The sequence below is a fragment of the Anas platyrhynchos genome, chromosome 1, assembly GCF_047663525.1.
Source record: "Anas platyrhynchos isolate ZD024472 breed Pekin duck chromosome 1, IASCAAS_PekinDuck_T2T, whole genome shotgun sequence".
NCBI classification, from domain to species: domain Eukaryota; kingdom Metazoa; phylum Chordata; class Aves; order Anseriformes; family Anatidae; genus Anas; species Anas platyrhynchos.
In genome coordinates, this window is record NC_092587.1 from 7,913,786 (window position 1) to 7,941,646 (window position 27,861).

The window sequence follows — 27,861 nt, forward strand, 5'->3', positions numbered from 1 at the left end:
AATTGGATAGTTGACTTTTTTTTTTTTTTTTCCTGTAGTATATTATCTGGCTTCAGGAGATGTCTGGCTATATTCTGATTGGAAAAGTCATTTTAGATTTCACATCTCTTAATCTTTCACCTCATGCTTTAAGAGCAGCTAATCCTTCAGGCTGAAAACGTGATTCTGTCGGCAGCAGTCAGTCACTGTCAGACTGTCCTGGGAATAACCCTTACACTGGGTTTGGCTAACTTGGTCGGTTTTACAGCAAAATATCCGGATGTTTTCTCATAGGCCTAGTGTTTTTCATCCCAAGGAGCACTGAGAAATATCGTCAGTTTGGCACCTGTTTTGAGATGAGTCTTTCTGGCCATTCTACACTCCAGATTCTGCTGCATCTTGTAGATCCTACCCTGTGCCAGAGCATCCTGACACTGGGACTCCTCCTGACATTTGTTAGTGTCCTGGACTTCTTTAAAGTTTCTCTTTCAGTCCTTCACCCTACAGAGCTGGGGATGACAGTACAATCACCACAAATGAGGTGACTTCCAACTTTGGAGACCTGTTATCTTTAGAAGGTATGATTGGGTTCCTGTAGTCCTAAGATATAGCTGAGCCAACTATGTCTCTGCTCTTAAAAGAGCAGCTGTACAGCAGTGTGAGCTCTGAGAGCTTTTTTTATCTCCTGGAGGTTGGCAAAGCCTTCAGTGGTCCCTGCTGGCAGCTAGGACACAGTGGATATGGAAGAATCTGGGTGAGAATGTGTTTTTTTGGAACACATCTGCCACTGCTGCTGACTTCGTGATGTTTTGTTTGCGGTTGTTTTCATCTATTTGGAAATGTCTGCCGCTTGAGAATATCTGCTATTGATCTTTACTCCTCCCTGAAAACAGAAGTGACTTGCAGGCTGTCATTAATTTTGGATCATGAGAATACTGCGTGAACCTCTCCAGCTTCCAAACGCTCAGCAGTCGTTCTGTTTAAATTGTGCCTGAACTAGGAATTGGAAAGATGATTTCACAATATGTTAAACGTCTCCAATCATCTCTGTAAATATGTCTAGACTGCGGTCTCCAGTGGAGTGCAAAGACACTTGAGATTGCTAAAAATGTATTAGCTCAGGTGCTTCACGTATCTGGGGCAATCTAACTATGGCACGGAGCTCGGCTGGTGTCTCAAGATGTGCTCATTTTCAGGATGTTGTGTTTCCCTGCTTTTCATTCAAATGAACCTATTTTAAATTGGGTTGGGTATCTCCGTGCTCTGCTGTGTTTAGAAGCGTATGCTGACCTGCAAAGCACAGTGGACGGTGACCCACTGAGAGCGACTGCCAGCATTTCCTGGCATGGCTGTAGTCTCCAAAACATGTCAGGATCGAGACCTTTTTTGGGTCTTCAAAAATATAATCAGCCAAGCTTACCTGCAGAGAAGACTGGTCCCTCTGAGAATTAGTCAGAGGGTTCAGAGTAGGAAGGACTGTCATATTTTGACTGCTTTATAATGTGGTATAAGACGAAGGATTTTTTTTTGCCTTTTCCTTGCCATGAGCACAGAGCAGCATAAAGACCCACCATCCCCTCCTGCCACGCTCCCTTCCTCATCTTTCCTATGCAGATTGGAGGCAGGAGGAAAGAAGGAACCTCACGGGGCAGGTATTTGTGATGCTGCAGGACGTGCTGCTGCCCTGTGACCCAGATGCAGGAGTGATGGTGCAGAAGCAGCTCTGCAGGACAGAAGCTCACTCGCAATGCACTGGGGCAACACGACCTTTCTGCAATTCACTCCAGTCCATCAGGAAACCCTCCCTTCTTTTTTTCTGATCTCCTTGCCCTGTGGGGCTGCAGCAAGCACCACTTTCAGACCCCACATTGGTGTCAACCTGCCTTTTGGTGCTCAGCATGTTGTGTTACCTCCTGCTTGGCCAATGCTCCTGAATGGCCTCATTTTGCTCTTTCTTTCCTTCATGCTCATGTTTGCTCAGAGATGAGTCATGCTTCTAACACCGGCACATCACAGTTGCAAGAAATCCTGGAAAGAGATGCATGAAATGTGCAGCAGCGAGGATCTTGGCTAGGAAAAAGGCAATGTTTATTACTCCTAAAGCTGCTCTTCATGGCTCTCCTCTGCTTCATGTTCAAGATGTCCTCTCCAGGTGCTTACTGAGGGCTTTTGGAGGCCTGGTACACACAGGGAGGATGGAGCTGGGGGAGGTGGCAGGCAGATCCCACTGATCCCCCATCAGTGGGATCCAGACTGCCTGAATCACTCCATTACTTCTTGACAATCAGCAGGGTGTTTAACTAATTTGGTCTCGTTCATTTTTAATTACCACAGGTCTCACTCTAATCTCCTCACAAGCCTGATAGCGGGAAAGGAATTTAGCTGATAAGGATCACAGCCACCAGGGCAGTATACTTGGCTTTTTCAATGGAAAATATTTATTGCGGTTGATGGAAGCAGTTTGCTCTTGGGGCTAAGCCTGGACCCCCTCTATGGCTGGTGTCTTTGAAAGCCCTTTATTTTGGAGTCTGGGCTGTATGTAGTGTTTAATAGGGACCTTTTGGCATTGTGCTCCTGCTGACACTACACTACAGTGTGCTTCAGTGGCCACAGTCAGGCTCTTCCTCCAGCCTGACCATATGCTGCGTGTTTTACACTCAGATTAAAGGTCTGAGCACAGAGCCTTCCTTCTTTCCTGGTCTCCTTCCCTTCCTCTCTTTGTCTCCCTTCACTCCAGCACAACCCAAATACCTGGTTCAGGGCGTGCCCTTACTGTACACAGATGCACTGATTCACTCTTCAGAGCTGTTTTCATCAACAAAAAGGGCTTAAATGGTTCATGTTTTGACCTCAAATTCCTTTTAATATTAACTCTCTTATTGCATACAATGATGAGAGTATTTTTGTTTGTATGTTTTTTGTTTTTGTTTTTTTTTGTCAGCCTAAACAAATGAGCTTGCACCTTATCTCATAAATATATGTTAATTTTAGTGGTGCTATTTACATAATTAATAACAAAACTTTACTGAGCATAATGAACAGAACAATTTCAAAAGGAGATGAATTTGCTGTGTTCAAGGGAAAAGAGGACTGGTAAGGTCCCTGTCAGAGTCAGCATCCAGAAGCCATCTATAATTACAAAGTTTTCTTAAGAAAGGAGGCACAAAAACATTGATAATATGGAACTATTCATGGTTCTGCTTGGCAAATTCTATCTCTACCTGGTACTACTAAAGAAGAGAAACTTTCTAGAAATCAGAAATGTGCTTCAGTTTTAAGGCAAGGTGTATGAGCACACACCGAGTGGTGACTGTGGAAAGCTCCACTGACTCCGGAAAATAGAGCATCCTTATTTACAAGGGACTATGCTGGGTCCTGAGAGCAAAATTTGTCCTGATTTATTGCTACTGAGCTGTGTTTGTTGAGTTTATTCAAACTTGTATAATCTGCTCCTAGGAAACCACAGGAGGAGATATAGATCTTTCTGCTAATTACAGCGCACTTTAGACACAATTAAGGCAAGTGACCTTTTTAAGACTTGTAGGTTTTATAACACTTTAAGGCAATTTAAGTGATCCACAGGAGTTTTGATTTTACCGTTCTGCTTCTGCAATGGAAAACAAACAGAAGTTTAAACTTAAATAGAAACCTTTTGAGTTTGATATCCTCTCTGTCTCTGATAAAATATAAAATAATGTTAAACATCTGACAATATCTGTGTGCTTGTGCTACAGCCTTCTGATGGAAAATGTCAGTTTATATCTGCTCATTGTCAACAAGTGCTCATATTCGGGCAAATTCTTTTTAGTCTTCATGCTAAATAATTTGTTCTTCCAGAGTTTTTACCTAGAATTTAGAAATTTGGCTGAAGAAGCCTTGAAAATAGCAATGAGAAGTTTCAGTAGTTTCTTTAATGTTTATATTATTGCACACGTACACCATAAAATCCCAGAATGGTTTGGGTTGGAAGGGACCTCAAAGCCACCCCCAGTGGCACTGGAAGGGACCCCCAGTGCCACCCCCTGCCATGGGCAGGGACACCTCCCAGCAGCCCAGGCTGCCCAAAGCCCCATCCAGCCTGGCCTTGGGTACTGCCAGGGATGGGGCAGCCACAGCTCCTCTGGGCAGCCTGGGACAGGGCCTCACTGCCTGTAGATGTGAATGTACACGCAAATATATGCCTGTGAGTAGTGCTATTTTTAAACAGTGACATTTATTTAAGGCTTAGAGAAGTCCAGAGTTATGGCTTTTGAAGCAAACGTTTAAATCGTAACACATAATCAGGGAGGGTTTTTTTCCCCTTTTTATTTGACATTCATTGAGGATTATTTTCTGGTCTTGCTAAAGGGCTTTCAAATAACTGGAATTTCTTTGTTTCAATTGAAAAGAGTGAATATGTTGATATCAGCATAGCTCTGAGGACTTGGCATGTATCTATTCTCTTTTTTTCTCATGGCTTGAAAGGACTAGATCTTGTCTAGCAACCTTCATGTACGAATATTTTTTTCAGACATTGTTGCTTTGGGTATTCACCTTAGAAGAAACAATGAGATCAAGCTATTATTGATGGCTGCTGGTGTTTAACCACGTCACTTAGATCTGGCATGTGCACATAGATACTTACACGAGGTGACCGATGCCGTTGGGTATCCTGGGCTGTAGGAAAGTACTGTTTTGAGGCAATGTTCAAGAAGTCTATTCAGAAGTTCTTTCCTTTCATTCCCCCATCTTTGAGATTGCGTCCTCTAATGGTATATTCTGACCTCCTCCCTCCTTTTGACTAACACCTTCCCTTTTCCCCTCTCAGCTGAACAGTCACATGAGTCCCATGAAGCTGCTGGTCAGCATGTAAGAATCCATCCTCACATAGGAAAAGTTGCTCTCAAACTTGAATACCAAAAAAAGGATTCATAGTGGGGATAAAATTGAGGGAATCTGAGCATTTTTCAATTTGCTGTAGATTTGGCCCTTCTCCTATTATGTTTTACCTAGTAATTGAAAATGTCAGAGAGAGAAAAATAGTATGTAATTCTGGCTCTGCAGTGAGCTCTGACATGAACAGCGAGATGTGCAAGAAATAGATTTCATTGTTGTGGTCATATAGAGGGGCACTTTTGTGCATATGAACTGCAGGACTGGGCAACTCAATTTTATCTGAGCTTTTTTCATATTTCTAGGAAAGTTTTTCTGTTTCTTTTCTTCTTCTTTTTTTTTTTTTTCCTCTCTTTTTTTTTTTTTTCTTTTTCCTGGAAGGAACAAGAAGTGCTTTCACACTAGGGTGCAATGGGGAGGGGACCATCATACAGCAGCAGACACTGCTCTGAGGACTGCTGTGAAACCGAGAAATTAATACAAGGCTGCCAAGAAGTAAAGATGTGGAGCTGGCAGTGGTGTGCCTGGCAGTTTGAGAGCCACAGCTGAAAGGCTGTGATTTAGCAAAGCACTCCTACAAATGTGTATTTCCATCCCTCTTGCAGCATCAGTATTAAAGAGCTAATGTTTCTAACTTGAGTCAGCTAGGTACATCCTACTGATGGCATTAGGGCTCTCACCTGGGCTGAGACATGAGGCTACATTTTATCTTGGCATTTCCTGCCTGGATGTTTTCCTAATGCGTATTGCTGTCCAGGGAGATAATGCAATTTTACAAGAAATTGCTCCAGACTTTTTCCTCTGTGCATGAGCAATGCAGTGTCTTTTGAGAAAAAGTTGCAGTTTGCTTTTTGATGCATAGCTCTTTTTAGGTAAATATTTAAAAAATCAGAAGAGCTTGCTCTGAACCCACAGACTTTAATTCCCAGGGAAGCGTTACTGAGAATTGTGCGTTGCTGTGTGTATTGAGACTTCCAAGAGTAAGATTGGCCTTAGTGTCCTTTGATGATTCCTTTGCCCTACTTGTGTACATGATGCAATTAAATAAGTTAAACACAGCTTCCTCGGAGTCCTCTTCCAACTGGAAAGAAGCTGGCAAGACCTTGAGATTTGCTGTGGCTTTGTAGAAGGATGAGAGGCAAGCAGAGAGACTGTGATCACAACGATTTTGTCACGTCAGAAAAATAGAATGGAGGTAGCTGAGTGTTTTCAACCAGAGTTGCTATTTGAGGTCCACTTGTAATCCAGTTAGTGGATACCTCAAGCTCAATGCAGTTGCTCAGACACCACTGTTTTGGGTCACTTGGGATTCCTTACGATTTCCTGTCCTTTCTCCAGTTACTGCATCAGGACAAGAGTCTCCTGTAAGACATGGGGCACGTTTGCCAGCCCACTGCAGAAGACTCCAAAGTCACTAGAAGCCAGTTGTACTTTGATTGGTGAGCAATGGAAACGAGCCCAGCAGGGACTGGAGAGCTACTCACTGACCTTACAGCACATTTCCTACTGACACATTTCCCTGACATCTCCAGTGCTGAGCCATTACGATGGCTGTTGTATCCCAGGCAGCAAATATACGTGGTAGCCTTTTGGTGATGTCTCTCTTCCTTCCCTCCGTGTCCTACTTCCTTCATGAATTTGCTGAATATTCCAGTTCCAAAAGCACAGCTTTCAGTGCCCATCTGATGAAATAAAAGCGATAATAAAAATGTCCCATAAGCCATGCCAGCTGGGGAAAATTGTACTGTTCCTGTCAAAGAGGTGAACCAGAAAAAGTGTTGGTTTATTTTGTCATTTATTGGATAAAAGAAGAAAATATTTACTCTCAAGAAATGGAAGGGTCTCTTCCACGGAAGTTACTCTTCTCCAGGTTAGCTCACCTCTCAGTGTGATTGCATTTCAAGTCCAAACAGGCTTGACAGACTTTTTCCTTAAATTAAGATTCAGTCTGGTTGCTGATAACACATTGGGATATAATGACTGAAGAAAACGAACATCAATTATTCACAGTCTATTGGAGAAGCCTCGTATAAATTATTCACGGAAGACATTCTGAAGCTGGCTGAGATTATAGGAAACATTAATAATAAAGCAATGAATTCCTCTCTTCCTTTGACTTTTTTTTTTTTTCCCCTCCTCATCCCACATTTTGGTTGGTCCTTGGTGCCATGTCATGTGGACCCTGATGTCCCAGGGTATCACTGAACAGATGGCTCGATGCACTTGTCCTTGGCCACGTCTTCCCATCTAGGTTTGTGGCATGCATCTGCTGAACCCAGCAGCTGTTCAGAGGGACAACTGCGTGATGCTGCCAACCTCATATTGCCTTTCTGAGTTAAGGTTTTTGCCTCTGCCCATGGGAGAGTGAGATATAAATCAGCTCAGAGCCTGCCTGCAGGAGATGACAACGTTGCAGGGACTCTGAACAAAGGAATGGAGAGAGAGAGTTGGAAAGTCAATGTTTTAGGCTATCTTTCCTGTATACTTTCACTGGTTTAGGTAGAATCATTTCATTTTTACCCCTTCTAATTTTATAATCTGGCAAAATCCAATCCTGTGTCGCTATTATTATTTTATTTATTTATTTATTTATTTATTGAGAGCCAGGGTGCAAGGAAAGATGCACACAAACAGAATGAACATTCAAAATGGACAGAAGAGCAGAAATAATTTTAGGTATCGCTAATGAGAAATGTCTGGAGGTAAATGCCTACTGAGAAGACCAATAGAGGGAGAATTATCGGGCACAAGTGGTTTGGGATGTGAAACTAGCTGAGGGAAGGTGTAAGATGGGCCAGGGCAGCATAAGGGAGGAAAGCAATAATTGAATAGGTTGTGGTTTTGATGTTGGAGGATGCTGGGCATCAAGGCAGCTTTGATTTATCTTCTGGTGAAACCCCAAATATTCCCCTCATAGGACAGCAATATCTGAGAGACATTTGATGTGAGCAAACACTACAGAAGCTGGTTTCAGACCTCAGAAGGAGATGAGCAGTAATATATGTGTGAGGATCTGCCCTTGTTAGTCCAGTCCTGTTCAATGATGAGCCTCTCCTGACCAGCATCAGGAGGTGAGGCAAGGTGAGAGTGTTAAAATCAGTCACTGGAACAGAAATGTGTCAAACAACTTTGGCACCAGCCCATTGAAATCACTGGGAGGGCCAGAGCTGTACTAAAAGGCAGCATGTGACCCTTGCAGTCAAAGATCAAGTGAGGCAAGACCACTTATGGTTTGTTTTGCCCTCCGGGGAGCTGTTTCCACGTCTGCAAAGTGATTGTAATGTGCTATCAGATCTGAAAAGTAATGTATTACAGGCACTCTTGGAAGCAGCTACGCAGTGTGCAGGGCTCCTGTTTCAGGACTCCTCGTGTTGATGGTGTACCCCAGGAGGGAGGTAAGATACCATCACTCTTGACTCACAGAGTTTAAGAGGAGGGAGATTAATTATTTTCACTAGTTTGACCTCCCAGGTCATTAAAATGCATTCAGTTAGGCCGATGGTGAGGCTGATAATTTGTATCTGGCGCGAGCTTTTCTTCCATATGGTGTCCAGTTATGGTATAAAGCACTTGAGAGACAGAGGGTCCATCACATGCCACGACAGATTGTTCCAGTGATCAGTCATCCTTGCTATTAAAAATGTGCATGTTATTTCCAATTTGGATGTGTCTGGCTACAGCTTCCAGAAGGTAGCTCTTGTTATGCAGTCATGCAGTCCCCTACTCGATTAAAGAGTCCGTGGGATCCTATATTTTCTCCCCCTGGAGTTACTTATATGTTTATTGTTGATACTCAATCTTCCCTGATAAACTAAACAGACTAAGCTGTTCAAATCTCTCACTGCAAGGCTCGTTATCCGTAATCTTGAAAAATCTTTTTTTTTTTTTTCCTTTTTTTCTTCTTTTTTCCTTTTTTTTTTTTTTTTCCCCAGCGACCTCTTAAAAATGCAGAATCAGAACCATATTTAATATCAGAACAGCCCTATTGCCCATAATACACACGTTTCATCCTACACGTCTCTACCTCCACCTCTGAATATATCCACAGATCTCATTAGCTCCTTTTTGCACATCATGACAGTGAAAGCTCTTGAGGAATGGCAGACCCACTCCAACCTTCAGGTTTCTTCTCTCTGGGATGTGTTCCTGCTTTCTGCAGGCAGGGCTAGAGCCCATTGCCTTCAGTGGCTTACCTTCACCGTGAACTTTATTAAAACACGCTGACTTTGGCTTCGTTCAGGACTGCCAACAAATCTGAATCCCTTGCACTGCCTTCAGATTTACCACTCAATCTCTCACCCTATTTTAATACTGTTCTTTTCCTGTTTGCCTGCAGATTATTGATAAAAACGTAACTTAGTGCCACAGGAGGCAGAACTGCCCCCATCCTCCCTGCTTGGTGGTGATCTCCCACCCACCGACAGCCCCGTTTGAGATCTGTTTCTCAGGCACCTCTTAATCCAATTAAGATGTGCTTTACTGGTATTGTGTGGTGCTGCCTTCGTTTGTCAAAATGACACGCCAAACTTAGTTAATTGTCTTGGAAAGCTGAAGTCTGTTACATCCGCTCAGCCACCTTTATCAGGTGGCTTGTAATCCTTTTAGAGAATGAAATGAGGTCTGTTTGACAAGACTTATACAATGCTTTTGGTGGGTATTATCCCTGTAGCTCTTGTTAATTTTTTATGAAGTGAATCTGTGTCAGCTTTATTGCATGCACGTGTGAGTGTGTGTGGCTGCACGTGGCAGTGTCTGTGCATTACAGCATCTTTTGTTACCGAGACTGGTCCCCTGTACAAACCACAACAAAACCTTTTAAGATGTTTCTTTTTTTTTTTTTTTTCTTTTCTTTCTTTTTTTTTTTTTCACAGAGAGACAGAAGATCAAATTTGGTCTTCACAAGATGTGTAAGCTGGTGTGTAGCACCAAGCTGATACTTTGAAAGTGTAATAGGATGGTTTGCAGTTGGAGAGGGAGAGCAAAAATGTGCTTTAGAGCAGTGAGGTCTGAACCTGATCAATAGTTCTGGAAAAGGGTTTGAGAATTGCCTACGTGATTCAGCAGCCTTAGTTGTGTTTTCAAAACAGCATAAAAACACAGGGAACTATTCAATAAGGATGTTTTCTGCAAAAATGTAGTATTGAATCCTTAATCAAATGGTTTCTGGGGTCAGGGGCAGGTGATGTTTGCAATGGCTACTTCTAACCAGGGGGATTAATTTTCCATTGAGAGCATGAAGCGAGAGGGGTGACAAGTGAGAGCAGACACCCAAAACATATGATGTAGACCGCTGTAACTTCACTTCACAACTTAATTTCCTATTTGATGGTGCTGTCCTTTGACAGCAGCTTGCCCCACAAACACAGCGGTGCTGCGATCTTGCCAACCATTTCTGTGGACAAGGGGTTGCTGGGTCTATAATGAGACAGAGCAGCCACGAGCAAGGCACAGCGCCAGTGCCCTGGGATGGATCATCTGTTTGTGCCCTGTCCCCTGGCCAAGTGTCTCCTGGCCCATCGTGAGGGACATCTGCTCTATGGGGTCCCTCTGGGCATGGCCGCAGCCTGCCTGTCCCCAGCTGGGACGAACACCTGAATCGATGTTACTTGCATTGGTGAAATTTTGGCCTGGCTTTTGGGCTCCCCTGTTGCTGGAAGAGCAAGCTGTGTGATGCCAGGAGAGGAAACCATCCCAGCACTCGTGGTCTTTCTTCCCTTTCCCCCTCCAGCCACTCTCCACTGCCTGGAAGGAGCCCAGACGAGGCATCTGTTCCAATGTCAAAAGCGGCTCGTGTTGCCATTAGCCATGTTCAGCCCCAAATTGAACCTGGCAAGCAGCTGGCATGCTCAGAGCTTAGTTTGCTTGCACACCTACGTGTTTTGATGGGAAGTGCTGCTCCCTTTGAAATGGGATTCTTAGAAAAGAGAAAAAAGGTAATTTTCAACCTTAAAAGGCTCATCCCTCACACGGAAGGTGAGTGATGGATGGCAGTGCTCTCTGTGGCAGCTTGTTTGATCTCTTGTACTCTGTTTTTCTCTCTCTAAAATGATCGGGCTTCAAGGAGTTAAAAGATATTAGTCCAGTTAAAGCAATAATCTCTGCTCAACCTCACTCAGTTTGAAGAGGAGGCTCTGCTGCCTGCTGCGCCTTCGTTATGGCAGCAAAATTCTCTCGGTTACTGACTTCTTATTCGAAATTCACAAATCTGGAACGTGTGGTTAAGCAGCACTCTCCATTTCTTGCTATTTAACTTTCTTAAAAAACACATTGGAGCTGTTAAAGGATTTGAATGTCAGGATGGAGCTCGCTTTTTTATTTCCCTTCCTGATGGTTTCTCTCCGCAACCTTCAAGGAAAAAAATAAGGCAGGGTATATTAGCATTGCCGAAATAGTAAATTTACAAAATTAAGGTGAAAAGGTGAACTGTCTGTGGTCTCGATTCAGGCAGGCACATGGGGAAGTGCTCATGGCTTGTCTCTGGGAGGCTGAAGAAAGCCATTCTCCCACTGCAGCAGGATTTCCTTGCGTACACCCAGCACCCATCCCTGCTGGCTCCTGCTCACTTTCAGTCTCAGTGCGTCACCAGTGAGCGATGGGGTTAGAAGAACAGGTTTGTTGACTTGACTTCCACTGGTTCAGGTTGAGAGTATGTCGATATGACCAAGAGGGGATAATGGCCCTTTGGCAGAGCTTTCCATCAAAAGGGACCTTTTATCTGCATTCCGGTGCTGCCTGTCAAGGGCAATTACACAAAGAAATGTCGTGGGAGCGGGCTCACAAACGGGAGCCTGAGCTGCAGGTTGGGTTCGGATGGAAACTGCTGTTACGCAGACACGTCTTTCTCAAATTCTTACTGTCAAACAAGTTTTTCTGCAGTTAGATAAACATCAGCACATCTATAAAACCACATATGCCGGGACTTCAGCTGGCGTCAGCTGTTTTGGGCCAGTTTCACTGCTTTGGCTAGCAGTCTGATCTCGTCCCACGGCTTCTCAGACTGTGAGCTTCTGTCTCTCAAAGTGAGTTTATGGAATATCTGTCACTGCACAGTGTGGCACGTGTGAAACTTTCAGTAAAAATTCCCAGCATCTCTTGGGATGTGAGTTGTATGCTTCACTCTGTGTTCTACTTGGGTTGAGTGGCACAGTTATGTTTATAAACCCTCCAACCACCCAAGAGATATTTTGTGCTTTGGAAAGTGCTCATTTGGTTTCCATCCAGGGCATCAAGTCTTGGAGAGGATGAGATGCAGCACAGAGCTGTGGGAAAGCAGGATTATCACTTCATGTACATCTTCTACATTATACTTCCCCTAGTTACATACATTAAACTCCTCTTTGCTATGCTGGAAACGAGCGTTTATTTTTTCAGCATGCTAACAGCACCCCAGTCAAACTCATTGGTTAGACACAGGCTCATTGATGGTCCTTCCCAAGACCACCTGGTCTGTCAGAAGAGATGTGCAATGGTTTTTAGGCAGTCCACGAGAAGAGAAATGTGGAGAGAGCTTTAGATTAGGTCTGCAGCTTTCATCCAAGGTTTGTACAGTTACATTAGAGCCTGTGTGCCACTGTGTACTCTTCATAGTACAAGTGGGTAATGTGAGTCTGCTCTCTCAGGTGCTGCTAATTTTAATTGAGCTCAAGGTATAACAGGTGAGTGAGAGTGAGGGGAACTGTATTACAAGCCCTTATTTTCACAAATTGCTTCTGAGCATAGTTTGTGGGTAGAGATTTAATTTCTAAATCTTGTTTTGACAATGGAGACAAGCTGCGAATCAGGAGCCCTCATCTGAGATTTGGTTTCAGTGCCACCACATTGGTGAGAAAACAGGCACTGGGGAACATCTGAATTTCACATGCCATGCTGGGAGTTCAGCTGTTGTGTTCCTGGGGTTTGGACATTCCTGTTTGGTTCCTGTTAGTGTCAGTTCACAATTAATTAAGTGGCAAAAAAATAATGGAAACTAATTGGGATTAATTTTTTCCTTTAATACATTGGAAATGGTTATCTCCCCAGCTTTCTCCTGTGCCTCTGGTGAGTACCTGGAGATGAAGAACCAGGTGTGCAGCAAATGTGCTGAGGGGACCTACTCACTGGGCAGCGGGATCAAATTTGATGAGTGGGATGAGCTGCCGGCAGGATTCTCCAACGTGGCGACTTTCATGGACACGGCAGTTGGCTCGTCTGAGAATAAAGCTGACAGCTGCAACAAGTAAGAAGTGCTGTGTGTATCTGGGTTACCTTGCAATGGGTGAGCCTTGAGACAGCTTAAGAAGAGCTTCTATACCCGTGTGCTACTAGAGGTCTTTGCTCAGCAGTGAGTGTGTGGTTGGAGGTGGGTTGTTGGCATGGACAGAGCTCCTGCAGCCAAGTCAGTGAGGGGATCTGTCTTGCATGATTTTGGGGAGTGACATAAATTATATTTATGCTATAGAACATCCTCAATCCAGAAGTGGAGTGGTATGGACTCTTGGGAACAGAGTCTTCAAAATTTGGGGTTTGGCAAAGGCAGTGCCATTAGGCAAAGCTCAGCTCCATAAACACAGAGGGAAATATTTCTCTGTCAGAAGTGAAAATCTGTGTAAAACTACACAATGCAGCAGGAAGGATAGGTACAGAGAGTGCTGTAGACACTGCAAAGCTGCATTGTGGTTACCTTGAACCTCTCAGCTGCACAAAGCCAGCTTAATGATTTACCTAAGCTCTCCAGAGGGCAAACAGCCCTAGTAATGGCAAGCAAGAGTTGCTGGGAAGCAAAGTTTTTAGCCATTTCTTTGCTGTCATCATAGTCTCCATGGACTCATCAGCAGCTAGTGAGTCTAAGACCAGCTTGGAGCTGTGCTTATTTGTAGCTGGAAAGCTCTCGGGTCACGGTATAGTAAATGCGGCTAAAAGTTACTTTCACAGCCTATTTAGAGACTGATGGTGGTTGCAGGAGGCTGTTTCTGAATATGACTGAAAATATGTTGGACCTATTGATTACAAACCTTTACTGAGTAGGCTGGGGATCTAAATTACTAGTACCATATCTCTTCCCGTGAACAGATTTAATGATAAATACTATTTTAAAGTGAAAATTAAACGGGAATCCAGGAACAAATCTGCTGCATTTAGCTACCGTGGGATTCTGGGTTCTTTATTAAGTAATATGTTTTTGTATTGTGCTGTAAGAAATGTTTCCTTGGTGCCTGTGATCTGAGCTGAGGTTTGTTTTGTTTACCTTCATCAGCTCTTCGTGGACGCCCCGAGGGAATTACATAGAGTCGAACAGGGATGATTGTACAGTTTCTCTCATCTACGCTGTGCACCTGAAGAAATCCGGTTCTGTCTTCTTTGAATACCAGTATATAGACAACAACATCTTCTTTGAATTTTTTGTAAGGCCTTTTATATGATGAATCCAACCTTACACTGTAAGATTTCAATCCAGAAAAGACTACCAAACCCAGCTTTTCCCTCCCTTTACATAGCTCTGGATGGGAAAAGCCTGGCAGGGCTTCTGCCATGCTGGACCCAAATTACTGAAATGATTTGATCAGATGGGACCCAAATGAGAAAGGCAGCCTGGTTCTACCCTTGTAGATAGAAAGGTTGGGGTCCAAAGAGCTGGGGGGTTCCCAGCACTGTATTCTGCAGTGCAGTGTATGTGCCCCAGGCTGCCGAGATGCTTTAGAAGCTCCCACCAAGAGCTGCACTGCTTTTCCAGGCAGCATTGGACCTGCTGTTTGGGACAGAGAGTGACTTAATGGGAGGGCAGCTCAGGACAGGAGAGGACTGGAAATCTTCAGTCTTATCCTCTGTTACTGCTTCTCTCCTTGTCAGATGAGCTCTGTTTTTTGTCTGAAATACACTGCTCAGGCTATCACACAGGAGTGTGAGGTCTTAGCTTGTGTTGGTAAAAGCTTCTTGAAGCTCTGACAAAAGTGCAAAGTGTCCTTATCCTTAGTAAGGATGAGAAAAGGAAATAAAAACAATGCGCTGGAAGCACCCTCCTAATGCTACATCAGTGCAATCTATCGCACTTGGATAACAGACAGTGCAGGTAATATCATATAGCCATTTCAGTTTTGTATTAGACTATTCTGCCTTCTTCAGATGGCAAAAGCAGCAAATATGCTTTCTGCTGTCAGATGAATGTAACAGGATTATGAATTCTAGCTCTAGTTTCTTTACTGGATGACTGATCTGCTCCTGCAAAGGAGCGAATATATTTTTTCTCTGAATGCTAGATTTGAAAATGGCTCTTTGATTGTTACTTTTATCTGTGTCCCAGTGATTCACCTCCTTAAATTTGTCATTCCCTTCTCAAGAATCAGTGAGTGGTGCAGCCCTGTATAACCTTTATAGAAATGTCCAAATAAATAACTCTTGGTAGTTCTCAGTATTGCATATTTAACACTCCTCTAAAAGCCCTTTTTATTTGTTTGTTTGTTTGTTTTTCCTTAGTATGTCTTTGTACTTAAATATATCTAAGGATGATTTTGACCATCCTTCAGGGATGGAATGAATTGGAAGAGGGGATACCATGCAGAGAGACCTTGACAGGCCTGAGAGGTGGGTCTGTGCGAACCTCATGGGGTTTAACAAGGCTGAATGCAAGGTCCTACATCTGGTCCCGGGCAATCCCAAACCCAAATCCAGGATGGGTGACAAATGGATAGAGAGCAGCTCTTAGGAGTTAAGGAGAATCTCAACACAAGCCAGCAATGTGCGCCTGCAGCCCAGAAAGCCAACCGTGTGCTGGGCTGCACCAACACAGCGTGGGCAGCAGGGCAGGGAGGGGATTGTCCCCCTCTGCTCTGCTCTCCTCAGCCCCCGCCTGGAGCCTGCGTTCAGCTCTGGGCCCAGCACAAGGACAGGGATGGATCAGAGCGAGTCCAGAGGAGGCCACGAGGATGCTCAGAGGCTGGAGCCCCTCTGGGGAGACCTCCCAGTGGCCTGCCAGGGCCTGAAGGGGCTGCAGGAGAGCTGGAGAGGGACTGTGTGTCAGGGGGTGTGCTGGTAGGACAAGGGGGGATGGCTTTAAACTAAGAGAGGGTAGATTTAGATTGGATATAAGGAAGAGGTTCTTTACTCAGAGGGTGTTAAGGCCCTGGCACAGGTTGACTAGAGTAGCTGTTGTTGGGGAGAGTAGGTTTGGAACTAGATGATCTCTAAGGTCCCTTCCAACCCAAACTGTTCTATGTTTCTGTGAAACTTTGGACAGTGGCATTTCAGTAGCAGTGGATTAGGTGTGAATTAAGTGTGCAGCTGATCTGGAAGATGTGGGGTTATATGACTTATTTCAGGTGGGATGTTGAGCAAGTTTGAGGAAGAGACTTGACCCCAGGTGTTCTAAATTGTAGCGCAAAGCTTTGAAATGGCCTCTCTCCCTGTTGGAATAAAGGCTGAGTAATTGAACTCATACATCAAAGGGACTTGGTACTATATCTTCAGAGAAGACAGCGATGAGAAGAGTGGAAAGCTCTGAGGCCAAGTGTCTTACGCTGCTGTAAGGAGAAGCAGTAGGGCTGCACTGGGCCTGACCAAGGGACAGCTGGCCTTGTACCTCTGCCAGGACAGACCCCATGGCATGTGCCCTCTCTCTGGAGAACATCACTCTCATCTCTGAGGTCAGCAGGCAGGGAGCCAAACAGACAGTGTATATATTGGCTGCACCAGAAAGCATGTTGGAGAAAGCAGCTTGTCATCTAGCCTTCGGCTGTCCTCTCCTAACTCTCCCCTGATATAGGGGCTTAGGACCTCTAGGTTTAAGAACTGGCTCTTGTGAGCTTGGGAGAAGGAGGAAGCAGCCACAACAAGATGCTCAGCATCCAAATCTAACCAGACAGTGAGAGAACAAGGCTGAGATCTGCTCCTCCTGCTCTTTTTTTCATCTGCATCAGGGTTGCTGTTATCAGAGGCACTGTAAGCTTCCAGCAGGTTTTGAAAGTTCCCCCCCCCACCCCAATAAGGCAGCTGATGTCCTAAATATGTAGACAACAGGAACAAAGCTGAATTTTATCATTCCCTGCCAGCAGTCATTATGCTGACAGAGAGAGGCATCTGATTGTGATCACCATCTTGTGTTTTAACTAACAGATACAAAATGACCAGTGCAAAGAGATGGAGTCCACGGCAGACAAGTGGGTGAAGCTGACAGACAATGGGGAATGGGGCTCTCATTCTGTAAGTGTGCAAAGAATTACTTCATCAAGTGTGGTGTTTTTGTTTGTTTGTTTGTTTGTTTTTTCATTTATAAATGTCTGTGACTTCCTCTGAACAAACAAGGATCAGATCCTGTGAATGCATGTGAAGAAGCACAGCTTGCTGGTACTATGGGAAAAATCACCAAGATCTCTAGGGGGCTGATCCCGAAGCAGATGATAGAGATGAAAAACTTTCTATCGATTTCCTTGAATTGAGTGCTTTAAGAGGCTAAACAGATTGATGCAAATCCACATTCCACAATCACTCGGCATGACTGTAATTGCAATCTTCTACAACAGTTGTTTGCTTGTGAGGCCATGAGATTATTCCTTGTCACTCAGCCAAGGCTGCGAGTGGTGGGCACGTGTGTGATGTGCAGGCAGGCGGGACTGGCGTTTTATTCCCAAGTGCATGCACCCAACTTGTGCTTTTGAACTTATTCTGTTAAAAAGCAAGCTGGCAGCACCAGGGTGGCTCCTGTGGCAAACATAAGTGTGTCCACGTTGGGAGCAGCAGCTCTTTCCCTGGCTGATAGCCCAGCCAGCTGAGCTTGTTCTCTGCGCAGACCACGTGTAGACTCATTAGCTCATGCTGACGCCTGTTTTCCACTAGGCCATCATACCCTAATTCCCAGAGCCATGCCAGCAAAGGCCCAGCGTAGATGACATTACGCCAGAATAAAAAGGTTTTTATTGGCATAGAGAGCAGCCTGCTCTCTGTTTTCCATTGTCTGCTTATCTTCCTGGAGGACAAGCTGTGTTCCCGAGCCAGCTCCGGTTGGCAGTGCCTGATAGCTCAGGTGCAAACCCTGCCTGAATCACGTTGGGAGGCAGGAAAGCTGTGTCAGAAGGGGTGACTGGCATGGACTGAGAGGTGGATCTGAGGCCAGGCCATTGACTTGGGTGAACAAAAAGAAGTAGACTGCATCTGCACAGGATATGGTGCCATATGAGCTCCTCGTTCGGGATGTGCAAGTGCAAGTCCACTGATAGGAAGGCTGCTTGCATGCCTGGCTGAAATGTAAATGTGAGCCAGGTGAGATGGCTGTTCTGGATCTCCTTGAGGCTTTTATCTGTTCTGCAAATGTAGTCATGCCAGCTTCTCTGGCCCCAGCATTCCAGTTGCTGCAGCTCTGCTTTCAGCATGCTAGTCCCGCTGCACCACAGCTAATGTTGGGTATCTCTACACCATGAACAATAGCGTAGTTTGAATCAATGTGGTCCCACTTCTGCTGTTGCCTGCAGTAACCCAGCTCCCAGTGCTTCTCTGGATTGTAGTTGTCTGGGAAGCGGAGGCAATATGTGCTGTGTCTCTACTTTGCTGAGTTTTCGGACTCTTTATCCTAGAAGAACAAAAACTGTAGCCCTGCCAGGGCTGCTCAGCATGGATTTAAACTCCAATATCCTGGATCCTTATACTGGTAGAGTTTAGCCCTATTCTTGTGTAAGGGTAGTTATACAAAGATAGAGCACCTTCAGGCCAGCATTGCTGTGTTGGCAGAGAGCATCTTGTACTAGTGGATGCAGTACAGCTTTATAGGCCAAGTAGGGTCTCAGTAAACCTGCTGCTGTTAGTGTCTAGAATGATGCTGTAGTAATATAGGTGAGTTGAAGTCAGCAGGCACCATCACACTACTGAAAGTAGTCCTGCCTTCCTCCTTCTGTTTGTCCTGCCCATGGTGCCACCAACCCACCACCCAGGCTTGTGCAGCTGCCTGCTGAACCACATTGTGAAGACAAGTAGGTCAAAGCAGCTGGAAGCTCGGTGCTTTCCTGTGCCTCCTTTGTTGTTCAGGGTCAGTAATGAGCAGGAAGGATGGGACTGCAGACTGGGACATCCATGGTTTGTGCTGGCTTAGTGTTCATGAAGTTGTAGTGTTAGGCAAAGCTTGATTTTTAAAGCTTTGCCTGTATAGAAAACTCACATGTAAGCCTGGATTTTCAAACATTTGTCCGTCCCCCCCCCCTTTTTTTTAAATGTATCTCAAGGCTTTAAAAACAATGAATATCCAGCTAGAGGTAAATGTTCCTGAGTGCCAGAGGTAGCTGGATAAATGCAGGAGCAGATTTTCCTAGCTCTTTTTACCAGTTCAAAAGCAGCTTCGGTGTTTTTCCATTAAACTGGGGTGTCAAATAGCTTTTTTATTACTTCTACTTTGACGCTTTTCAGAGATGTCTCTACAGCACCTGCCTAGGTGTCTCCCCATTACTTCTCGACTCCCTAAGCAGCTCAGGAAAAGCCAAGATCATTGCTTGGGTGCAAAAAATCTGAGTAATGGAAGTAAAAAATAATTCCTTGGTGAGGGAGTGCCTGCTAACTGTCATGTGTATTTTTGCAGGTAACTTTGAAATCAGGTAGTAACATATTATACTGGAGAACAACAGGGATTCTCATGGGGTCCAAGGTGGTAAAGCCAGTTCTGGTGAAAAACATCACAATTGAAGGTAAGAGATACTTGCCTTTTACTTGTTATGTTACTCTTTTGTCACAGGGTTTGTGAAGTGCTCTTTCTACTGGTGTGCTATAAACACCGAAGTGGCTTTTTTGGTCTCCTTGTCTCCCCTGCCTTTCTTCTCTTCTAAAGTACAAAAGGAGCATCAAAACTTCAGTCAGGGAAAAGGCTGAACATTTAATTTAGCTGGTAAATGATGCCATCTACTGGAGAAGACTGGGTTAGCACGTAAAGAGAGGAAAAACTAATCAAGTTATCTGTAATGTGTTATACAGAGACCGTGTTTATTGGCAAGCCTCTCAACAGTGAAAAATAGACATATCTCTCATAACAATGGTAGTTAAAATACTACTTAATGAATGTATTTAATCTTGGATTGCTCTTTTGGTCCCTTTCTAAGTGTAATCAAGCTTGGATTGCTGTATAAGGTACTTACACAGGTCAGACCTGCGTTGAGCAAAGATTAATCAAGAATCAGTAAAGCCAGAGTTTTTAAAGTGCTGAAAGTCTGTGATTTTTAATCCAGATGGCAGGTTTTCCCAGATAAGCTGGTTGGCTGTAGTAATGGAGCATGCCTCTCTGTATTTCAGTGCTTTACCTGCAGTTTACCTTACAGGAGTTGCATATACATCTGAATGCTTCCCTTGCAAGCCTGGAACCTTCAGTGACAAACCAGGCTCATCTGGATGCCAAGAGTGTCCAAGAAACACTTATTCTGAGAAAGGAGCTAAAGAGTGCATCAAATGTAAAGAAGAAATCTATTATGCAGGTACATAAATCAAATGGGATAAACAAACCCAGGAGAGCCTGAGTACTTAAGGTCATAAGAGACACGTGGCTCTGTGTGCAGGTGTAAGAATGATTTTATCCAACAATGATGTTTAGTCTCCAGTTGATATGAAAAGTGGAAATGAAGGTGGGGTTTCCCAAAAGCTGCAGAGGACACTTGTGTACATAATGGGTCACACACAATTGTGGCCAAGGCCACATATACTAACATGAAGGAACAGAGATGATTTTTCAAATATATTTTATGGGGGAAAATAGCAGTCATGTTGTGCCCTCTTGTGGTAATTTGTGTTATTGGTTGGCAGTTCTGTATTTGCTTCATACGTTCACATCATTCTGCTGTGCTCATAATGGGAACAGGAATTCTGCAAAAATATCTGGTGAAAGGAAAAATTAGGCTAGTTTTATAAAGGACTTTCCAATCAGTCAGAGTGTTTTCATTCTTTGTAAGTAAGGAAATATTTCCATACTTGGACAACTTACACGAATTACTGTGTGAAAATGAAGGGTTAGGGTGACTCTGGTTATAATGACTTACTGAATGTCACAGTGATAGTATAAGCTTAGGTAGTATTTTCCTCGTTCCCCCTGCAGTTCAGAGGAAGTTTCATGTTGGCTTCATGTAGAAGTTTAATTTTTCATTCTGTTTTTGTATTTTTCTGCTGACTCACTTTGCTCACCAGATTTCAAGCTTGTTGCTATTGTTTTCAGGGATCATCTGATAGATTAACATCCTGTTCCTCACACTTTCTTTTTAGAAGAGGGATCCAGTACGTGTATAGAGCGTCCTCCATGCACAAGCAAAGACTTTTTCCAGATCCACACCCCATGTGATAAGGAAGGAAAAGTAAGTAGAAAGTGTGGTATTATTTATAAGCTCTTTGAGCTTTCTGTGGTGTCTTGATTTGAAAACAAGGTTTTCTTTGAATTTCTTTCCCAATTACTTTTCCAATTTGCTTCCAGAACTGAATCTGTCTGAGTTGTGGGCATATCCTTTAGTTGCTTTCTCTGTAAAAATCTGCTTGTCTTGAATCTACTTAAAAAAATCATTGTGGTAAATGCTAAGCTCCTTGCACTTGTGATTTTTCTTACTGGGTCCCTGGTGCTGCCTCTTTGCTCATACAAAAAATCAGCATTGGAGCACAGGCCGAAGTGCTGTCCCAGAATAGACCTTACTGTTCTGTCTTGAGCAATCTTTCCTGGCAAATGTTTGGCTTGTGCCAGTGTGCCCTGTCCCAGCAATGCCCTGGCATAATTCAGGTGCTGGCATAGCACAGGAGCACTGGATGCGACTACACCCATTTTGGGTGGAAGAGTGTTTGATATGTGCCATGCCCCTTGGTTTTAGTGTAAAAGAAGAGTCTATGATCTGTTTAAATAACAGTATAGATATAGCCTGGGAGTGCTCATGTACTGCAGCAGAGCCTAACTGCATATAATGTGCTTGTCTCATGCCCCCAAAAGCTTGACCTCTCAGTGGGTTGTTTCACCCAGGGGTCTTAGGTCTACTGAGTTTCTCATAGGAGGATCTCTGGGTGGAGCAGCCTGGATTTGGAGCTCTCCTGCTCTTTGTCCCAGTAGTCACATGGTGGAATTTGGAGAAATTCCTACTTATTTGGAGAAAATCCTACTTACTGGGATGTGAAGCTCAGAGATGGATGGGCATGTGGTTAGGCCTGTTTTGCCTCTTTTCACTTAGATCTGGATGGGACAGTAAATAGACAAAATCTATAGCACCCATGGGTTGATGGCCTAATACTTGTTGGCAGGGTGGACTATTTTGAGATCTCCTCATCATCTGGTTCCAAAATGCAACTGAGAGACTGAGTGCTTTAATAAGGCGAGCATCAGTGAATTTAGTCCCAGAGCTAGCAGGCTGCACAACCTGTTCTTGTCATGCTAATTCTTGCTCTGTTAACTTCTTGCAAGGACTTGAAGAATTAGCAGCAGTATTCACTCCTACACCCCCAGGTACTGAATCTTCTGGTTGGAATAAGAACATGTCATTAATGCACAAATACTGGCTGAATATTCAGGTCTGCTTGGTGCTTGGCATCTCTGGAAATCAGTTAAGGTTTGCAGTGCTCCCCAGCCTTATCTCCAACTGATGCAGTTCAGTCAGAGGACCTGACTCTGCAGCCAGTCTGCAGGTGAACAGTGGCTGAAAAGCACCAGCCTAAAGGTGTATTGATCCATGACTTACTAAAATCAGACAGGTTTTTCACTGGACATCAGATTGTTGTCTGCCTCCTGCTGTCCCCACTTCATGTGTAGAAGTGGCTCTGGGAGATTTAAGCACTTGACTCCTATTGATTTTCGCTCATCTTCTGCTTTAAAAATCCCAGGCTGGTTGCTTCAGCCCCAGCTTTAGAAACCGTCACTTTTGTAGAAGTGGGCACTCTGACCCCTTTCTTTCTGCTCAGCCACAGTAGGATTACCTGAGTGTGTATGGTGTGTTTGGGCTCTGGGCAACCACACAGGCACTTTGCTAGCTTCTGATCCTTTTTATTTTAAATGCTGTGTACCCTTGATGCTGCTAAAGTAGACAGCAATACTCCAGGAAATCCTGTAAGTGTTTGGGAACAGCAAGGGCAGGCTGATCAACAAAGGTCGAGGAGATGGGAGCTGAGGAGTACAGCAAAGGGTGCAGAGAGAGATGTCACTGACAGAAAAAGCAGTCCCATTGTACCTGAGCAAAGTGATCAATGCAGATCCAGCACCAGCAGCCAGGTTCAGTCAACACTGCCAGATAAATCCATAGTGATGAGGCAGGACAAACGTCAGGCTGGAACATCAAGTCCACGAGGCATGGTCAGGATCTGGATCAGCATGGTACATGGCCTGGCACGGGCGTGGTTGCAACACAACTCAGGCAGAGACCATGGGTAATATCCTCAGCTTAATTGCAGCTCCCAGGAGCCTGTGCTGAGGCTTCTTCCACCTTTTTTACTTTATTTTTTTGAACAGCTTCAAAGCTGGTCAATACTTCTTGAGCAGGTCTGTGTTATCAAAGGGCTAGCCTTGAGCACAAGCAGTTCAACACCCAATGTAGCAGCAGCATATGCTCAGGGCCCTAACAGCAAGGATCATATTCAGAAGGTAAAATCTCCCTCATCAAGCTCTGTACTCATGCCTCTGGTCTCAAGGGCTCTCAGTTGCACTTCTGGACCAAACGGTAGAAGAATCCAGAGCAGGAGCTCTGGCCAGGTTAAAGTCTTACCAATTGGATTTCTCTGAAGCTCAGCATATTTACATTTTGCGATATTAATCCCCTTTAGGGATAGGCCTAAAGTCAGATGAAAATTTGAAACCCGACTCTGTGGGTGATCCATCTCAGCCTCTTCCTAAAAACTTGTGTTGCCTTCAAGAAAGGTGATAGTGGAAAGGCAATACCTCTGTATACGGTAACATTAAGGATGCACTCATGTTTGTGTTTGTAAATTACTCCTTATGTAATGTGGTGGGACTGGAGAAGAGTTGGGCCTGTTCCTGTGTGTTCCTGGCATTTGCTCAGTAGGTGGAAATGACCCATGAGAACTTGAGATCTTTGCAAAGAATAGACCAGTGTGGAGAAAATGCAAAGCTTGTGACATTCTCTGATAACAGATACCTTTCAGATAAAGGGATTTTATAGTTGAGAAGTAATATGTAAGGTAAGTATGGTCAAAATGCAGAGATTCCTCGTGGAGTTATTAGAATTCTTAATCTGGTGTTCCTCAGAAACATTTTTGTGGGAAAATCCATTAGATAAACAGTAATTTTATGGGAAAACTAGATAAATAGTAATGAACTGTAGTAGTTGTTTTAAGCTTATATTTTTGCTTTGCTCTTTAAGACCTGACATCTTGGAACTGCCTGTGAGCCCAGTCACTTCTGTTTTCCTGTTTTGCCTTTCCCTTTATTGTTCTGGTGTGCAAGGTTCATATTTGGCATAAAATGTTGGGAATACCCTCACTTAATATACAAAGGAGACCTTGATATGTGCATCTAGCCCTAAAGCTGCCTAACACGTCATGTGAGCTCAGCGTCTTCTCCTTTCAGACTCAGATCATGTACAAGTGGATTGAACCCAAGATTTGCAGAGAGGATCTCCCTGATGCATTGACCCTACCTCCTTCTGGAGAGAGGAAGGATTGTCCACCCTGCAATCCTGGCTTTTACAGCAATGCCTCGTCTTCCTGTACTCCTTGCCCACAGGGCACGTTTTCAGATGGTACACAGGGTAAGAGTCCACATAAAACTGCTTGTGTCCCCAGAAACAGTTGTCTGTTTGCATGTGGCTGAATTTAATCATCATAAGCTGGAATTCATTTGGTATAAAATTCTCAGTAAACACCACTAGAGAGAGGGTATTGAATATCTGTTTTCCCTCTGAAGTCTTTTCTTATCAGGGATTGCTACTCTGCATTGACCTGCTGTGTTCTGGATGCATTTCTTGGCTGGTATAAACATCCTAGGGGGAATTTTAATGGTTTCTGAGAAGGGAATCAGAACTTTTACAGTCAGTAATTCTTTTTCATCTATATTTTTGTCCATGCCAAGCTCTTCCCTGTGCAAATCTCATTTCAAGCACTGTCAGATGAGCACTCTGCCAACAACTTCCAACTTAAATTATGTTTCATTGGTTCTGAGGTGTGTTGACCCCGTGGTCACCTACAGAATTTTGAGGGGACTTGCATTTACCACAAGTAGGGTCAACCTTTAAACTGAAGCCACTAAAAAGGAAATACAGCTTGGGGGATCAGTTGCAGTTCACTTACTGTGAAGTTATGATCTGCGATTTATAAAATGCTAGTCTTGTTTATACTCTTCTGGTCCCCATATGTCTTTGACGATTTGATTATAAATAAGTTAATTATGTTTTTTGATTATTATTTCAGATGTAGTTTCACTGCATTATTTCATTTTCCTACTCTCTCTCACTGCAGAGTGCAAAGCCTGCCCTGCTGGGACTGAACCAGCTCTTGGCTTTGAGTACAAGTGGTGGAACATCCTGCCAAGCAACATGAAGACTTCTTGCTTTAACGTTGGCAACTCAAAGTGTGATGGGATGAATGGTGAGCCAACTCCCTGTACTGTTACATGCTTGTCTTTATCCTGTGCTGGTCGCAGTTGTGATGGAGCACTCATCAAAATGAACATGCTCTTTGCCGTGAATCACAAAGAGTTTCTCCCTCTTTTCTTTTATTGTACCGAGCTTGGTAATTCCTGCAGGAAGCAGTGTCATTAAATATCACAAAGAGGAAATAAAAAATTTTTTATACCAGAAGAGGGCAGGAGATACAGCTGACATGAAGTTCTCTGAGCTAAAGACATCCCACCATATACTTTGATGCATCTGAATAACCCTGTTGATAAAAAACAGTTTGACTTCTCTCTGATTTCTCTCTGTTCATGTTTTGTGGTAACTATGACTTTCAAAGACACACATAACTCTTTTGGAAAACTTAATTAAAATTTGTGGTCTTTGTTCATTCAGCTCTCAGAGCTATCTCTCTGCACATTTACTAAAATAGCAGCAGAGAGCAGTCACAGCTCACTTGTGAAAATGGTCCCATTCAGGACTTCTCTCACCTCCAGCCCCTGCTGAGAGATTTCCCTCCATGTGATCTGCCTGGCAGGTTGATGTAACTCAAACTTTGAATTCTACATTTAGAGAGGTGCACTGAAGTATATGCTTAATGTTTAATGCACAGATTGATTGACCGATTGAGTTTTAAAGCTGGAAGAGATCAGATGGATCATTCCTTCTGATGGGAAGATTGGCACAGGTTAGGAAATGTCAAATGATTCCAAGCTAATATTTGCCTATGAAATCAGCAATTAATGCAGTTACTATTATTTTTCTTTTCTTTCAAAAGCATTATTATACTGTTCTACAGCTTATACCAGACATCTGGTAGTAATGCATTGAATTGCTTAAAAACATACGGTAACGGAATATTTTTCATGCTGTATGACCAACGAACCATTAATTTCTTGAAAACCTGTTCTTTTTTGTCCCATGAAGGTTGGGAGGTGGCTGGTGACCACATCCAGAGTGGGGCAGGAGGCTCTGATAATGACTACCTTATCTTGAACCTGCACATCCCAGGATTTAAGTAAGGAACAGGATTTTTTCCATTTATTTCTCATTTACCTCTGCCTCTTACACCTAGTTCACATTACCTCTAGAATGAACAGAGTTTTCCTTTCTGAAGTGTAAAGATCATAGAAACCAAGAATGCTTTGGATCAGAAGGGACCTTAAAGCCCACCCAGCGCCACCCATGAGCCCAGGCTGCCCAAAGCCCCATCCAGCCTGGCCTTGGACACTCCCGGGGATGGGGCAGCCACAGCTCCTCTGGGCAGCCTGGGACAGGGCCTCACTGCCCTTTGAGTGAAGAATTTCTTCCTTATATCCAATCTAAATCTCCCCTCTTTTAGTTTAAAGCCACTCCTCTTGTTGTACCACCATACCTCCTGACACAGAGTCCCTCCCCAGCTTTCCTGCAGCCCCTTCAGGCCCTGGCAGGCTGCTGTGAGGTCTCCCTGGAGCCTTCTCTTCTCCAGGCTGAGCACCCCCAGCTCCCTCAGCCTGGCTCCACAGCAGAGGGGCTCCAGCCTCTGCATCCTCGTGGCCTCTTCTGGACTCGCTCTGATCCATCCCTGTCCTTGTGCTGGGCCCAGAGCTGAACGCAGGCTCCAGGTGGGGGCTGAGGAGAGCAGAGCAGAGGGGGACAATCCCCTCCCTGCCCTGCTGCCCACGCTGTATTGGTGCAGCCCAGCACACGGTTGGCTTTCTGGGCTGCAGGCGCACATTGCTGGCTTGTGTTGGGCTCCTCATCCACCACCATGCCCAGGTCCTGCTCCTCAGGGCTGCTCTCCATCCATTCCCTACCCATCCTGGATTTGGGTTTGGGATTGCCCCGGCCCAGGTGCAGGACCTTGCCCTTGGCCTTGTTGAACCTCATGAGGTTCGCACAGGCTCACCTCAAACCTGTCAAGGTCCCTCTGGATGGCATTTGTACTGTGAAAGATGCCATGAATGAGACAAGAAGGAACCTAGATTTAGTCCTGTGTCTCCAGTCATTCCATGGCAGCAGACAATTCTGTAAGACTTTGGTTTTCAGTAGTGTTTGCTTGAGTCTGAGATGCCAGCTGGTCGGTTGTCTGGAAACTGAGCAAAGCTATCCCTCTGTTTCTAAATCATCCCAAATTAACCAACTTAAACATGCCATGGAGTGGATGTGGGTCCCATGTGACTTTGCACTGCAGCTCCAGACAGCCTGTACAGTCTGTGCTTGCCCTAGAGCCAATGGAGAGATGCAGGAATCTTGGGAAAACAGGACATCCCACCTCTCATGGATCCTCAGATAGGATGAATTACCTCGTGCTTGTGTCTCTTCTTTTTCAAAAGAGTGAGCTTAGACTCCAAGCTTAGACCTGGTATCAAATATTATTATATTATTATTATATTGTTATATATTGCACCTCAAATATTGTGTTCTGCTTTGGGACCCTCAATATGAGAAGGAAATTGAGTTGCTTGATCATGTGCAGAGAAGAGCAACAGAGCTGGCAAAAGGACTAGAAAAT

General features: G+C 44.2%; 1 protein-coding gene across 3 annotated transcripts in view; it reads left to right on the forward strand.

Annotated features, from left to right (window-relative positions):
• ELAPOR2 (endosome-lysosome associated apoptosis and autophagy regulator family member 2) overlaps window positions 1–27,861 on the forward strand; it is a 101,579-nt gene that overhangs the window by 52,561 nt on the left and 21,157 nt on the right. Inside the window, exons 1-10 of one of the 3 annotated variants that reach the window (XM_038170128.2) lie at window positions 12,633–12,770; window positions 12,871–13,066; window positions 14,084–14,231; window positions 16,936–17,022; window positions 19,382–19,487; window positions 20,112–20,264; window positions 21,043–21,131; window positions 24,326–24,506; window positions 25,213–25,341; window positions 26,295–26,385. In XM_038170128.2, coding sequence (XP_038026056.1) covers window positions 12,710–12,770; window positions 12,871–13,066; window positions 14,084–14,231; window positions 16,936–17,022; window positions 19,382–19,487; window positions 20,112–20,264; window positions 21,043–21,131; window positions 24,326–24,506; window positions 25,213–25,341; window positions 26,295–26,385 — 1,241 coding nt within the window. In that variant the 5' untranslated portion in view covers window positions 12,633–12,709. Of the gene's footprint in view, window positions 1–12,632; window positions 12,771–12,870; window positions 13,067–14,083; window positions 14,232–16,935; window positions 17,023–19,381; window positions 19,488–20,111; window positions 20,265–21,042; window positions 21,132–24,325; window positions 24,507–25,212; window positions 25,342–26,294; window positions 26,386–27,861 lie in introns of those variants that run through there. The other 2 variants (XM_038170132.2, XM_027460197.3) reach the window with 2 other exon arrangements.